The following is a 16232-nucleotide window of genomic DNA, read 5'->3' as shown; positions in this document are numbered from 1 at the left end:
TAATCATTTTAGTAGCTTTATTCAAACAAGACTATGCAAATATGATAAAATATTAACACAATGCTAATAACACTGTAAAATATGAATAATTATATGCGATGGGTATACATAGATTCTTAGTCTCTATACTTTTACAGATTTAAAAAAATTCCCCCAAATAAAAATTAAATCTAAAAAACATAGTTTTAATTATTTATAAGTTTTCTTTTGAAAAAGACTGAATTTATATACATATAAGAACATTAACTCTGACAACACAAAGCTGGATTGTATCTTGATATCAACATTCCTCTGAGCATCTGGACACTTACCTGTGGTTATGAGTACTTAGGTTATGATCTCTCTATGATAGTTCTCAGAACTGATTAACTTTTCACCCCCCAGCCTGGAGCTCTGGCACTCACTCTCCTGTTAAAATCCTTTCCTCCCCCCTGGCCCCCATGAGAAAGCAGCACGTAATCCAGTGACAAAAGAGTCTTCCGCCACTTCACTCTCTAGATCAGTGATTATCAACTGGAGCCATATTGCTTTCCCCATCCTTAGGAAATACTGACAAACATTTGATAATGTTTGAAGACATTTTTGGTAATCATAACTGCTATGACATTTTGGTTATCATAACCGATATAAAGATGCTACTGGCCTCTAGTGTGTGAAAGCCAAGGATATTGCTAAACATCTTACAATATACAGGATGGCGCTCCACAACAAAGAATTATCTGGCTGACAATGCCAATAGTGTGAAAGGCTGAGGAAGCTTGCTCTAGACCCTAGAAGGTGAATGGATCCCCACTCTTCTCCTCTCAGGTGGGAAGCTGCTCTTTTGATGTGATTAAGGTCCCTTCTCTATCTGGTATTTGTTAGAGTCTCCTTAGCAATAATTCTCTTTTAGCCCATTTAAGGTGATCATATTCCTTATAATATACAAATATTTAATTTCATAATACGCATTCTTTAAAATCCTAATATTATAACAATATATTTATTTGTTCTACTAAGACTGTAATGTTCTAAGACAGCAATTAAAGATGTACAATGGATTTATTTATTCACTTGACAAATTTTTACTGTGTCCTTACTATATATAACCCAAATACTATGCTACAAACCAGGAATAAAATGGTAAGAACAGACAAGTTCCTTACCAAATGGCAGCCTAAGTGTGTAGTGGAGAAGCCAGGGATTTGTGAAATAATCACATGAACTAGTAAAAATCTGAAAATTATGGAGCAGAGCCATAAACATACATGTGAGACAGATGCATGAATGAGGGAGATTTAAAATAATAGTTATGGAAGTAAGAGATGGCTTCTTTTAAGGTGGTAATGTCCAAGCTGGCATCTGGAGAACATACAGGTGTTGACTACAGGAAATCTAGAGGGAGCAAGCTGGATTAAGGGAGCAGCATGTGCAAAGGCCTTGGGGAAGCGAGAGAACATGGTGAGTCTAAGGGACTCAAAGAAGATCAGTAAACTTGGAGTAGAGGAAACAAGGGTTCTAAAGTGTCAATGAAAACGATAAAGAAGCTCTCCCAGATATAGACTAAGAAAAGAGTGTTCCTACCTTGATGCCAGTGTGTCACATGGCGATCCCTTCCTCTTATGTGAGTCTGGGTTAGCAGGGTCGGATGAACTGTCCCCGAGGCCACTCATGTTGAAAAACTTCACACCTAAAAAGGAAGGACAACAATAAGAAATCTACCCTGGTGAACTTTCTAACCATAGGGGAGGAGGAAGCTCCCTTATGTTAGAAGATATCTAAACATTGTAGTCTCTCAATGAATAGCTAATTATAGCCATCACAAAAGCAACCACATCTATATAAAAGCACAGAGTCATCAGCTAGTTATTGTTTCTACACTTTCTTTTCTGTATCTGTAAAACAAAATTAATAAGCCCTTATGAAATCATAAAGGTTAATTAGGATGAAAATATTGTTAGAATAATGAAGTAGATACCGAAATTTTTTTCAGAGAAAAAAATCACTTTTGGATGTAAATGTAAAAACAATGTATAATTAGGAGTCAGGGAAATTATTTTTTATGTTTATTTCAGGTTATACTTTGAAAAGAACTTTAAACAACTTTTACTCATAAGGTCTGGGATTTTATATTGCTAGGAAAATAAATAATACATATACAATTAAAGTTAAAGCGATGAACTAGATTTGGTACTTACCAACTTTGAATTCTATACTCCTAACCTTGTGTCTATGTAGTCAGGCGACAAAGATCAAATGTTTAGTCTATGTTAGGATCTTGGTATAGATGCCAGAGAACACAAAGTCATTTCCCTGAGCATGCCAGCCAGGTCTCTCTCTCACATGTTGTGCCAGTTCGTGACTGCACTTACAGATCCCTTCTGACCTGTCCCTATCACCCACTAGGCTCTGTAGAATCCCTAATGGCACTCAGAATCCTATTCCTGGCCTTGGATTTATCACTACCTTTTGTATTTTATTAGTGCCAAACAACACACCTCCTCCATTCCCTTTCACTCCATCTACCCTTATAAAAGGCAAGAAAATTCTTGTTAAATGGGAAAAACCTTTAACTTTTCCTTAAATTATAAAATTACTAAACCACAACAATAGCAGCTGTGCTTATAAAGTTTCTTATAAAGAATGCTGAGATCCATAAGAATCTTTCACATGGTTTTAATTAATACGTCTGAGTAAATCCTTTTCCTCTAGTCCAAAAACTTACTGTCTCTAGCCCTTTCTCAATACCAAAGACTGTCATGTCCCCTTTTCAGTGTATAAATAGTACCTAAAATTCTAATCACAAATTATTTCATGCAACCATTTTGAATTTCTCCCATATTAGAAGTGCAGTTCATAAAACTCTCTAATGCCTAGGATTGTAGTCTTATAATTACTTTTTAATTTTCTCTTTTACTCATTTCAATTGGTATCTATGTCCTGTCAATTCTTCCTTAATAAGAGATCTTAGATTGTCCCTTCCTTCTTTATTCTCAGATATAGTTATGATTCCAGTTGGAACCAAATGCCTCATTCTGGATTAATGCAAGATCTGTGTATCTGGTTTCTCAATTCCAGTCACTCTCACTTCTAATCTGTCCTATAAACAGCACCTAAACCATTCCTGCTCAAATGTCATTTTCAAGGTATCAGTTCCCTGATGAAGAATCAACTGGATCCCCCTACTGGAGCATGGTGGTTAAAAGCATGGGCTCTGGGGTCAGAAAGGCCTTAAATTTAAGCCCTGGCTTAATCACTACCTGCTTATTCTTGGGCAATGTATGTAATCTCCTTAAACCTAATTCCTCATCTGTAACACAGGGATAATAATCACCTTCACCTACCTTCAGATTTGTTGTGAGGACTGAATAGTGCGTGTAAAGAGCACACTGAAGTTCCTGGAGAAGCTAGCTACTGTTATTACCCCCTCTGCAAACAGAGAGCTCCATGAGGGGCAGTGTTCACTTGGTGGATAACTCATCCCAAACCTCCTCATTGATAAATACAATGGACGCTTTTCATTCCTTCATTTATTAGTGCTCAATATCTGCTATTATTATTATTATTTTACTGGACTCCTTGGAGCAGCATTTGAAATAATTACCTTCTGAAACATTGTCATCCATTGGCTTCTGTGATCCCACACCTCCTTCATACTTAACAAATAAATCTATCATGCATCAGGCACTGTGCTAAAAGCTGACCAAATAATGGACAGCAAAAAAGAGGTTCCTGTCCTCATGGAGTGAGAGACATAAACAGATAAGACACAAAAATAACATGTAATTTTAAACTGTGATAACAGTTACAAAGGAAAAGAATAGGGTTCATAGAAAAGCAATAGAGGAGACCTAATTTTAATTGGGAGATCACCTGAGCCTTCTCTGAAGAGGTGATGTTTAAGTCAAGACCTGAGGGATTAGAATTAGTGTGGTTTTCTTCTTACCTTATTCTGAGTACTTTTTGTCCAATTCTTCAGAGTCAGAAGTCCTCATGGTCCTAACGTCCTAAGCCTCTTTTTCCCCTCAGACTATATACATTATCCTTGGGTGATACCACTCACTCAACATGACTTCAAAACACATCTCTGTACTGACTATCCCCGAAACTCCATCTCTAGCTCAGACCTCCTGGGTCTCAGACCCCGAATCCAATTCTTCATCAGATACCTCTACCCAGATGTCACATAGGCACCTCAAATTCAACTTTCCAAAATGAACTTAACATCACCTCATGTATTTCTTCTCTCAGTCGGTATGTTGGAGTCATTCCAGCCTCTTCTCTCGTACCCCACATGCAAGCAGACACCAAGATTTGTCAATTTTTATTTCCTAAATATTTCCCAAATCCATCCTTCCTCATATCCTCCTCTCATCACCTCCTGATGGACTATTAAAATAACTTTCCAGATGGTCTCCCTGAGCCACCAGAGGAGGCTATCAAAAATGTAAGTCTGATCATCTCAATCTTTGCTTAAAACCCTTCACTAAATCCTCACTGCCCACAGGACATTTAACCTCCTTGACATAATGTGTAAAGTTTCCATCAGCTCTCACCTATTGTGTGTCTATTACAGAACTTGGTGAATAAATGACTAAACATCTGTTCAATCAAGTATTTATAGATTACAGATTTTTTATAAGTTTTTAAAAAGATTTTATTTATTTGTCAGAGAGAGAGAGAGAGTGAGCACAAGCAAGGGGAGTGGCAGGCAGAGGGAGAAGCAGGCTCCCCACTGAGCAGGGAGCCCCATGTGGGACTCAATCCCAGGACCCTGGGATCATGACCTGAGCCAAAGGCAGACGCTTAACTGACTGAGCCACCCAGACGTACTTATAGATTTTTAAAAAAGATTTTATCTACTTATTTCAGAGAGAGAGAGAGAGACAGCACACAAGCTTGAGCAGTGGGAGGGGCAGAGGGAGAAGAAGACTCCCCACTAAGCAGAAAGCCCAATGTGGGGCTCAATCCCAGGACCCTGGGATCACAACCTGAGCTGAAGGCAGATGCTTAACCGACTGAGCCACCAGGCACCTGTAGATTATAGATGTTATATATTATATTATATATGACATATATATACATACATACACACACACGCACACACGCACACATATATATGTAAACAGATACATACACATGTAGTTCAGTTTTGACCCTAAGGAAAGACTTTAAAAATAAAATCCTTGTTTATATTTCATGTTCCCAGCAAAGGTAAGCATTAGTCTGAAAACTTCAAATTGATCTCAATGTGGGTAGCCCTAACTTAACTTAGCAACAAATATTTATTGAGCTCCTAGTATATGCCAGCCTCTGTTTGAGGTGCTGGGGATAGAGCCATGAATAAAATTTATCAAAATCACTGTCCTCATAGAGGTACATTCTATTGTGAGAGAGAGACAATAAATAAAATTAATAAAATTTAAAAAGTAAATTATAGAGTACATTAGAAGTGGTAAGTGTTACACAGAAAAATCAGGCGAGAATAGAGATGTGTGTGGAAGGGAAGGGACAGCAATCTTAAGTAGCATAGTTAGGAAAAGCCTCATTGAGAAGGTGAGATATGAGCAAAGACTTGAAAGAGGTGAGGGAGAGGGAAAGGTATCTGGAGAAAGAGTGCTCCTGGCAGGGGCAAAGTGAAGGGCTGTAAGGCCTTAAAGCCAGAGCATAGCTATGCTTTTTCAGAAACATGAAAGAGATCAGTGTAGCCAGAACCAGGGAATGAGGAAGCAGATGAGCTCAGAAAGATCACAGGAGGCTACATCGTGTAGGGCCATAAAAACCATTTGAAAGACTTTAGCTTTATTCTGACTGAATTAGGCAATCAGTGGAGGATAAAGAACAGAGGAATGACAAGATCTGATTTTCATTTTAAGACTTCTGCTCTGAAGGGTAAGTACAATCTTTCTCATCTCAGTAATTTGGTATTTAAGTTTCCAACTGCTAAATGGCCTTTTTCATTTGGATATCTCACTGTCACCTCAAACTCAACATGTAATAAGATATGTTTTTATATTCTTTAAGTTCCAGACTTCTTTTAATGATGAGCTGCATTGTCGATTAATGTCATCATAAAAAATACTTGTTAAATCTCTTGTGGTAGGGAGGAGATGAAATAAGGAAAGTAAGGAAAATAATTACAATTTAAGGTGGACAACCTCAATGTAAAGGGAAATACGCCAGACTTGTAATAACAACCACCACAACAAAAAAGATGTCAAAAGACCTGGCATGCTTGTTAGCATCTATTCTGAAACCCAAACCCAAATAAGAATAATCATCTAAGTAATGTATTACTATAATTAATACAACTGTTACTTTCTTTTCCTTATGGAAATTCACAGAAGCATAAATGAGGTTAACCAAATATCACAGAAGTAAAGAAGCCACTTCATTTATATTTATAGAAATTTCTATTCACATAGAAATAAAATTATTTTTAAATGTATTAATGCAACAAATTTTGTAATAATGAAGGAGCATTAACTTTAAACTTTTCAACAGAAGTAGAAATAAAAGAGCAGAAAATGAAGAGGGGGAAGAAAATGAAAGAAGACTTCAGAGTTTGCTAAACCAAAAGAAAGAAAATAGCTAACTCCCTACTTCCCGCTCAGGGACTACTTCTTACTTCCTTATCTTCCCATCTTTTCTGCTTCCAAAGACATTAGGTTATACCCATCTGAGAATTTACCCATCTGGAATTCTACTGGCTGTCAAAATTGAAAGGGCCATATACTTCTTCTTATACTATGCTATAAATTATAACTCTCCTGCTTGTCTCCCCTTCTATATTATGAACTCAAAGACAGTTACTAGATCTTTTCACTGTATATCCAGTATCTAACATAATGCCTAAAAGATATAAAAGCTAAAATAGGTGATAAGTTAGAAGTGATAAAGCCCTTAACTAATACAACATTTAAAAGTTTAAAGGATATTTAAGATATTTTATGGTTAAATATTTTCTGGAATCTTTTATAAAGCTTTGAAATTCTTTCCTGTAATTGAGAAATTGAGCTCACTTGAAATCCTTGTTACCATGTGTTCAATGGGGGGCAGGGGGGAACCAAAAAACCTGTCTTCTTGATCTAGAAATTGGACAATATCTCTTCTGATTTTGAAAAGGTAAAAATCTACTATTTTGGGGAAACCTCCCACAACATTTCATAGTACTGTAGAGACATGAAGTCCTGTTACAGTCCTACAACTGTAAACATAAATAATACAATTTTGATACAACAAATAATTTTGAACAAAAATAAATCTAGATTTAAAATAAGATTCCCCATACTGTGCTCCCCTCAGACTACTGGCTGGATTGGCATCTTCTAAATTTATCTGAGATTCTGGGGCTGAGGAGACATTAGACAATAATTCAACAGCAGCCAGACAGGCTGGCCTACCAAAATAAGAGCCAACAATAAGCAGCTATGAGAGAGTCACCAACAATGTGCTGATGATATGATTCTGGTATTAACTGCTTTCTATTTACAAAACACAATACACAGATAGTGGAATGCAAAACCTCTGATGAGTGAAAACTATTACAGCTGTTCTATTTGTGGAATGGCTTTACATTTGGCAGTAAGGATACTTAAATAAGGTTCATTAAGAAAAGATATGTTTGTTTCAGAAAGGAAACCAATCTGCATATCACGTTTTAAAAAAAGGTAAGGTTTCTAAGTAAAAGTACCCTGTTGATTTGAAGAGTTGCTAAGTTATACCGAAACAACCTCATGCAATCTGTAGAGAACAGTTTTTAGGAATTGGAAACCACATCTATCTCAAATAGACCAGACAAAACCAAACAGGTGGGGCTGAAGAAATAGGTCAATGTTTTGTATTTCAGTTGAATTATAAATTTCTAGAACATAAGACATTTTGTCACTCATCCCCCAGACTTAGCTGAGAACCATATAATTTGAAAAATAAGTAACAATATGTTAGTAAACAACTCTAATAATACACTTTAAAATGCTTAGCGGGCAATTAGCACAAAACAGCACAGACATGATGAGAGGGGCATTCGGCGAGCTAAAGCTCTCCTAGTTGACAGCTGTATGAGAAGAATCAGACAGGAAAATCATGATAAACAAAACTCGTGCATTGGGCAATTGCCATATAGAAATATTTCTCAGACTAGCGTCCTCAGACACGTAGGGTTCTCTGAAAAAAGTTTTCAATTTTCTTGTCTTTTCGTTGCCTTGTCAACTGAAATCTTTCTCATGTGATAAGAAAGTATGGGGACTCTGGGATTTTCACCACCCTTTTTATGGCTGAATAATTTTCCATTGTTTGGATATTCTGTATTTTGTTTATCCATCAGTTGATGGACATTAGGTTTTTCCATTTCAGGGGCTATTTATCAATAATGATTCTGTGAACATTTATATGCATAAATTATGAGCATGTCTTCGATTCTCTTGGTATTCTTGGAGTGGAACTGCTAAGTCATATTGTAACTCTCTTTAGCTTTTTGAGGAACTGCCAAACTGTCTTCCACAGTGGCCATCCCACCTTAAATTTTTACTAGCAATGTACAATTGTTCCAATTTCTCCACATCCTCACCAAATTTGTTATCTTCTGTTTTGTAATTTTATATTAATTCTGACCATCCTAGGAGGTGTGAAATGGTATCTCATTACAGTTTTGATTTGCATTTATTTCCCTAATATGCTTTTTCATGTGCTTATTAGCCATTTGTATATCTTCTTTGGAGACTGTCTATTCAGGTCCTTTGCCCATTTTTAAATTGGGTTATTTGTCTTTTTATTTTTGAGTCATGAGAGTTCTTTATATTAGGGTACTTAGCCTCTAACAGATACATGATTTGCGAACATTTTGTTTATGAACGAAGTCTTTAATTTGATGAAATCCAATTTATCTACTTTTCCTTAGTGGAGTAAGTGCAATGCCTGGACTTCCTTAAAGAGTTTCTATTGATTGCTATTTTTCCTGTGTATACACCTTACTTTCTTGTTTCTTTGAATGCCTCCTAATTTTTTGTTAAAAACCAGATATTTTGAAGCTAATGCCTAAACAAAGATTTCCTTAAATGTCTGGAAACAAAAAGTCTCCCTGAATCCACAAAGCCAGAGACCAGAATTCAGATGGTGGCTATCTCCCTGGCCCAGAGAGGAACCCCTGCCAGAAGTCTCTGCCATAAATGGCGTGCCAGTATCTGAACTCTTATGGCCAGGAATAAAAAACAAAGGCAAAGAAATGGATCAAAACAATGAATTCTTAAAAATAAAGACAACATTTTATCTCATTTCATTGATTCAATAAAACACCAGATTTTTCTTAAAAGAAAATCCCATGCAAAATCTTATTTATATTTACTATGTTAATAATAAAGACATTGTCGGTTGTCTTTTGGTTTTGTTCACTGTTTCCTTTGCTGTGCAAAAGCTTTTTATCTTGATGAAATCCCAATAGTGCATTTTTGCCCTTGCTTCCCTTGCCTTTGCCGATGTTTCTAGGAAGAAGTTGCTGCAGCTGAGGTCAAAGAGGTTGCTGCCTGTGTTCTCCTCTAGGATTTTGATGGATTCCTGTCTCACATTTAGGTCTTTCATCCATTTGAGTCTATTTTTGTGTGTGGTATAAGGAAATGGTCCAGTTTCATTCTTCTGCATGTGGCTGTCCAATTTTCCCAACACCATTTGTTGAAGAGACTGTCTTTCTTCCCTTGGACATTCTTTCCTGCTTTGTCGAAGATGAGTTGACCATAGAGTTGAGGGTCCATTTCTGGGCTCTCTATTGTTTCACTGACCTATGTGTCTGTTTTTGTGCCAGTACCATACTGTCTTGATAGCCAAACTATGGAAAGAGCCGAAATGTCCATCAGCAGATGAATGGATAAAGAAGATGTGGTGTACACACACACACACACACACACACACACACACACACACACAAAATGGAATATTATGCAGCCATCAAAAAAAAACCCCCGAAATCTTGCCATTTGCAATGACGTGGATGGAACTAGAGGGTATTATGCTAAGCAAAATAAGTCAATCAGAGAAGGACATGTATCATATGATCTCACCGATATGAGGAATTCTTAATCTCAGGAAACAAACTGAGGGTTGCTGGAGTGGTGGGGGGTGGGAGGGAAGCGGTGGTTGGGTGATGGACATTGGGGGGGGGGTGGTGGGAGGGGGGGGGTGTGAAATGGGGAAGACTGATGAATCACAGACCTGTACCTCTGAAACAAATAATACATTGTATGTTAAAAAAAAAAAAAAAGAAGATAGTAGGAAGGGAAAAATGAAGGCGGGGAAATCGGAGGGGGAGACGAACCATGAGAGACTATGGACTCTGAGAAACAAACTGAGGGTTCTAGAGGGGCGGGGGTGGGGGGATGGGTTAGCCTGGTGATGGGTATTAAAGAGGGCATGTTCTGCATGGAGCACTGGGTGTTATATGCAAACAATGAATCATGGAACACTACATCAAAAACTAATGATGTAATGTATGGTGATTAACATAACAAAATAAAATTTAAAAAAATAATAAAGACATTATCAAGGACTTGGTAACTTAAATTCTAAAAGTATGTAATGTTTGAAAAACTGCGTTTAATAAATTTATGTTTACCACTAAAAGTTCATCCTATAGATTAAGAGAATGCTTTCTTTCTTTTTTATTTTTTTAAAGATTTTATTTATTTATTTGACAGAGAGAGAGAGATAGCGAGAGCAGGAACACAAGCAGGGGGAGTGGGAGGGGGAGAAGCAGGCTTCCCGCCGAGCAGGGAGCCCGATGTGGGACTCGATCCCAGGACCCTGGGATCATGACCTGAGCCGAAGGCAGACGCTTAACGACTGAGCCACCCAGGCGCCCGAGAATGCTTTCTTTCTTTGCATTATTTTTTCTAAATGGAGAGTAAGTTTGGAAAAGCTATAAAAGTTTATTTTTTGTTTTCTATTAACAAAAATATAGGAAAAAGAGAAAAATCAAATTAGTTTTAAAACCCAATATTTTAAATTCCTCACATTGACTTTATTTAAAATTTAATTTTTTTAAGATTAAAAAAATAAACATATATGCATTCACCTTGCTAAAATACTCCTGTTGTATGAATTTGTACCTGAGGAAAGATAGTCAGCATATGAAATACATATTTGTGGCAACTATCTTATTAAGACAACTGGGCAGAAACAACCCTCAACATTTCCTTGCAAATCCATGAAATTGGATGATTCCAGTTATTGTACAACATTGAGTAATTGTAGATACACTGTACACATCTTCCAAAAATTAGTTCTATATCATTCTAACTTGTGGGAAATATATTGGTATTTCTTAAAATAAATAAAATAAAAAAGAGATTAAAATCAGTCTTCCTGACCACAGCTCTCTAACTGTGTAAACAACAAAATAAGTGTTATTCACTTGCACATGCACAGGAGAAAAGTTTATAAAAAAAATAGTTTAGCAAAGTAACAGCCTTAAAAAATGAAAATGGTGATCAGAGAGACAAAACTAAGTGATAAAAATTTCACTGTCTGTCTCTTCCCTCTCTCAGATTCAAATACTAATGAGCAGAAAATCAGCTAGAAGCTGTGGCCAGAAGAGAATGAAGATCAGCATTAGACAAAGATAATTCACAGATGATTATCCAAAACCAAAATCACATTTACCACATAAAATTATTCCAATATCTAGGGGCACCTGGGTGGCTCAGTCGGTTAAGCACCTGACTCTTGGTTTTGGCTCAGGTCATGATCTCAGGATGATGAGATTGTGCTTGGCATGGAGTCCGCTTGAGTTTCTCTCTCCCCCTCTCCCTTTGCCCCTCCCCCTGCCCACATGCATGCACGCATGCTCTCTCTCTCTAAAAGAAATAAATAAATCTTTAAATATTCCAATATCTAAAATAAAGGGCTAAGCCCCTGATCAGAAGTTGTTCAATTTTCCTCAAATATTTCAGAAACTCATTTCGGAATACAGTATGGTTAAATGTACATATATAAACCAATAAATGAAAAATAAATATACTAAAATTTGATCCTTAAAGTTAAAAGGTAACAGAGGTACCAAAGTAATAGAGCTGCATGTCAATTATTTGCCAAAACAATGGAATTATATTTTGAGGGCACTAGAAAATGATTAAGTCAGGTAAACCTCCAGTTAATTTCAGGGTCATCCCCCCAACTGCAGCAGAAGGGACATGAATAAAATCACAATATAAATGTACAATCTTCACTGCCCAAATTTATAGAAGAATATGTACTTTTTAAAGACTAGCTTAAAACTTAAGTCATCTCACTTGATTCATTTTTTTTTTGGCAAAAATCTTATTAAGACCCATTGGGAAATGAAAAAAAAAAAATCCCCAAGCATTTCAGGTGAATAGCTGGTCAAAAAGCATTAACACTTCCTCAGTGATCATACTAATTGAACTAGCTATTTCCTTCCAGTGCAATGCTCAACAAAAGGTAACTCTAAACAAGTGAAATTCAAATTTCACTTTCCAGTGTTCTCAACAGAATAACTATGAAAATAATGGTTATATTCCAGAATCAATGGAAAATAATGCAAACTTTTAGAATCAGAGGAACCCTAGCAATTGTCATCTAGTACACAGCTTCTCAAACTTTCTGACTATAGGCCACTTAAGAATACACAAAACGCCCATCTTGCCTGTTTTCACTTGCACAGTATGAAGTCAGTAACAAAGAATTTGAGAGGAACAATAAAAAAGGTTCACAAAAAAAGAGGCCTATTAATATGCATTTAAAGGATATAACAATTTAATAATATAGAGAGAGTGTTTATGCATTTTCTATGTATTAACTCATTTATTCCTCACAACTGCTCTATGAAGTATGTATTATTATTATTTCTACTTACAGAATCGCTGAGTTCCAACAGTTTTATCTTACTGATAAAGTACTGTCTGACAATGATAATGATGATAACGATGATGATGACAATGATGAAAATGATGATGATCAACACTTACATAGGATTTATTATATGCCAATCATTGTTCTAAGCATCTAACTTATTTACTCATAAACCTTATGAATTCATTCACTCATAAAATATGAGACGGATAATACTATAATCCATTTAGAAATGAGGAAACTAAGGCACAGAAACATTATTTAATCTGCTCAACTTCGTCAAGCGGTAGAGGTAAAAACCATTTTTGGGTAGTTCGTTCCAGATTCTGGCTATGCTTTAACTTATATAACTAAACTACAGTCATATAACTGATAAGCAGAAAAGCCAACAATAGATTCCCAACTTTTGCTTTTGCTTCTAAGCTAAAATCCTTCTTCCTTAGTTTTCCCAGAAAAGCTGACATTAAATTATGCCACTTCTAGAAACCTGGGTGGTATTTACAAGAATTTCAAACACACGAACAGAGAGTCTTCTCAATTCTTAGTCCAAACATTACACATAAATAAAATTGATTATGTATCTAATCCTGACTTCTCTTGCCATTATAATATAAAACAACTGTTTCCTGTAAGATGTAATTCACTTTAAAATGTAAATGTGCGGGACGCCTGGGTGGCTCAGTCGTTAAGTGTCTGCCTTCAGCTCAAGTCATGGTCCCAGGGTCCTGTGATGGAGCCCTGCATAGGGCTTCCTGCTCAGTGGGAAGCCTGCTTCTCCCTCTCCCACTCCCCCTGCTTGCATTCCCTCTCTCACTGTTTCTCTCTCTCTGTCAAATAAATAAATAAAATCTTTAAAAAAAAATAATAAAAATAAAATGTTAATGTGCTATTTCTTTAAGATAAAAAGTTTTGCCATTACAAACCCTATTTTTGGATTTTAAGATTATATGTATACATACACGTATAAAATTCTTTTCAATAACATCCAAATCATCTTTAGGATTCTACCTTTTGGAATCTGGGGCTCCTACCAGATTTTAACAGCCCTTCTCCTGAAAAAAATCTTTATAGGCCTTGTTCTACCAGACAAGGTTCTCAGTTAACAAATCTATGAATCTCCAAAGTCCCACATCATAGTCTCTTTAGAAAGGAACACAGATGGAAAGACATATCAAGCTCCAAATGAGTGCTACTGTACAAAACAGGTGGCCTGTCCTCTTCCAAAATGCCAGTTTTATGGAAGACAAAGAAAAGCTGATAAAGAATTCTGGGTTAAGAAACCAAATAGCTGTAACAACTGCGCAATGTGTGATTCTGGATCAGACGACTGATAAAATTCTAATACGAACTATAAACTAAATAGTAACAAAAATGAAAATGTTTCCTGAATTTCATTATTATATTGTGGTTAAGTAGGAGAAACATATTGAATATTTAGGAGTGGAAGATCATAAATGTCTACAACTTATTCTCAAATGATTCATTGTCATCATAGTGGTGGTGGTGGGAGAGGAGGAGCAAAAATAGGAGTAAATACACAAAGAGAGAAAGTAAATGATAACAAAATGTTTACAACTGGTGAAAGTGGACAATGGGCATACCAACCTTGCAACTATGTAACAAGTTTAAAATTGTTTTTGATAAATGTTAAGGGGAAATAGAAAAAAGTTTTCATTGTGATATGAAGAAAAAGGATTTTCTCAGAGTCACTCAATGAACAATGAGCTACAGAAAAAGACACCCACACCAAAGATCAATCATTAGATCCTTCTGTTTTCTCTCTCTTTCTCTTTCATAAAGTCATGGTACCCTGAAAACTCTTAGAGAGAGGGCTCGCCTATGTGATTAAAATTTCTCTGAATTATAACACATCCTACTCTGCAAAATGGCTTTTTAATATTCAAAAGAGTTTATTAACTCACTTCTCTCTCTTTATTGAGAATTAGTCTGATTTCAAATAACAGAAAATATAAGTTAATAAATACAATGTATGACCAGTTCATAAAAGCCAGAAATCTGGAGTGTGTTCTAGAAACCAATGAAATTTTAAAGTGAGAAGTAGCAGGATCAAATGAATTATCTTCTCAAGTCATTTTGTACCTCCAGTCCCTGCGTTAAAGCTCTCTGCCAACAAATAGTCTCGCTTCCACCTCCCAAATTCACTGTTTATTCCAAACACAGGTGTTGCTTGTCAGCCAACTAAATTTAACTGCCTTTAACTTCTATGATTGTTGAACCCCACTCTTCAAGTTGACAGCCATTACTCTTGATGGTGACAACCTTCTCCTTTAAAGTGACTGGGTGGTGTGCAGCTGGGACAGGGATGAGGGGAGTTTCTGAAATGCTGATATTGTTCTACTTCTTAACCTGTTTAACAAATATGTTTGGCACATGATAACTCAAGAGTTCTACACTTAAAAATTTGTAAGTTTTATCTGTATAATGTATAATCTGTTAATTTAAAAAACTTCCTGCTGGAAGTCTTCCACTTACTGATTTATCAGTTTCTGATTAATCTTCAGCTTTTTACCTACTGTCCTGGCTTGGTGAATGTTTATTTTTCTAACTACAGGCTGTGATCATTATCATGTTCATGGATTCACAAGTACTAGTACAAGTACGCAGCTCACAAACTCTTAGAAAACAACTATGTAAAAATTCCCAAATATAAAAAAAAAAGGGCACCAAATATAGATTTAATGACTGCATACATGTTAGAAATATATAGGTCAAATCTAGGGATGGTTCAGTATAGTTTTTCTGCTTGCCATTTTTAATTCAATAATGAGGGTCTCATTGTAAAATATTGATATAAAGCCTATATTCATTTCAACATGCATTAAAGTGGTTTATGAACATAATATAATATAGAACTTCTCTAACATTTTCCTTTAGGAATGTCAGCACATGTTTTATAATAACCTTGAAGCTCTCAAATTAAACACATTATTTCCATTAACAAAAAGAGTCAACAAGTAATCATGTTCCCTCCATACTTTTTGTAGAGACAAAGTTCTTTAAAAACAGAGCTACATTCCCACCTGGGAGACTTCTTTGTTCATAATGAGTCCTCAAAACAGATATGGTCAAATCTAGTACTCCGGAGGGTACCTTCCAGGGGAGTGGGGTAGCGAGGTTTCCAGAGATGGCTCTAGTTTCTTCACTCTCACCTCATTTAAGGCCAATTACGCAAACAACTAAAAGGAGAAGAAAAAAAGTAAAAGCAGAAGGGAGGTTAAATTGCCATTTTATTCTCTAAGAAATGACAAAGGTCAAAAATGCTGCGTAAAGAAAAAAAATTTTTTCTTTTAAAAAGTTAAAAAACTTTTAAGGCCATACGGAGAAATTCTTCCAATAGACAATGGACTAAGATGATTTTACAGCTGAAGTCCTTT

The 16232-nt window shown here is 36.0% G+C and overlaps 1 protein-coding gene across 1 annotated transcript in view; it reads right to left on the bottom strand.

Annotated features, from left to right (window-relative positions):
- The window catches only part of NCOA1 (nuclear receptor coactivator 1), a 104518-nt gene extending 88531 nt beyond the window's left edge, over positions 1–15987 (bottom strand). The window contains exons 1-2 of the mRNA XM_021697776.2: positions 15879–15987; positions 1564–1669 (exon numbers count right to left, since the gene is read on the bottom strand). Of these exons, the coding sequence (XP_021553451.1) occupies positions 1564–1652 (89 nt within the window). The 5' untranslated portion in view covers positions 1653–1669; positions 15879–15987. The remainder of the gene's footprint in view (positions 1–1563; positions 1670–15878) is intronic.
- Between the last annotated feature and the right edge of the window lie 245 nt (positions 15988–16232).

Source organism: Neomonachus schauinslandi, chromosome 10 (genome assembly GCF_002201575.2).
Source record: "Neomonachus schauinslandi chromosome 10, ASM220157v2, whole genome shotgun sequence".
Taxonomy (NCBI): Eukaryota; Metazoa; Chordata; class Mammalia; order Carnivora; family Phocidae; genus Neomonachus; species Neomonachus schauinslandi.
This window is presented reverse-complemented; position numbering and strand designations above follow the sequence as displayed.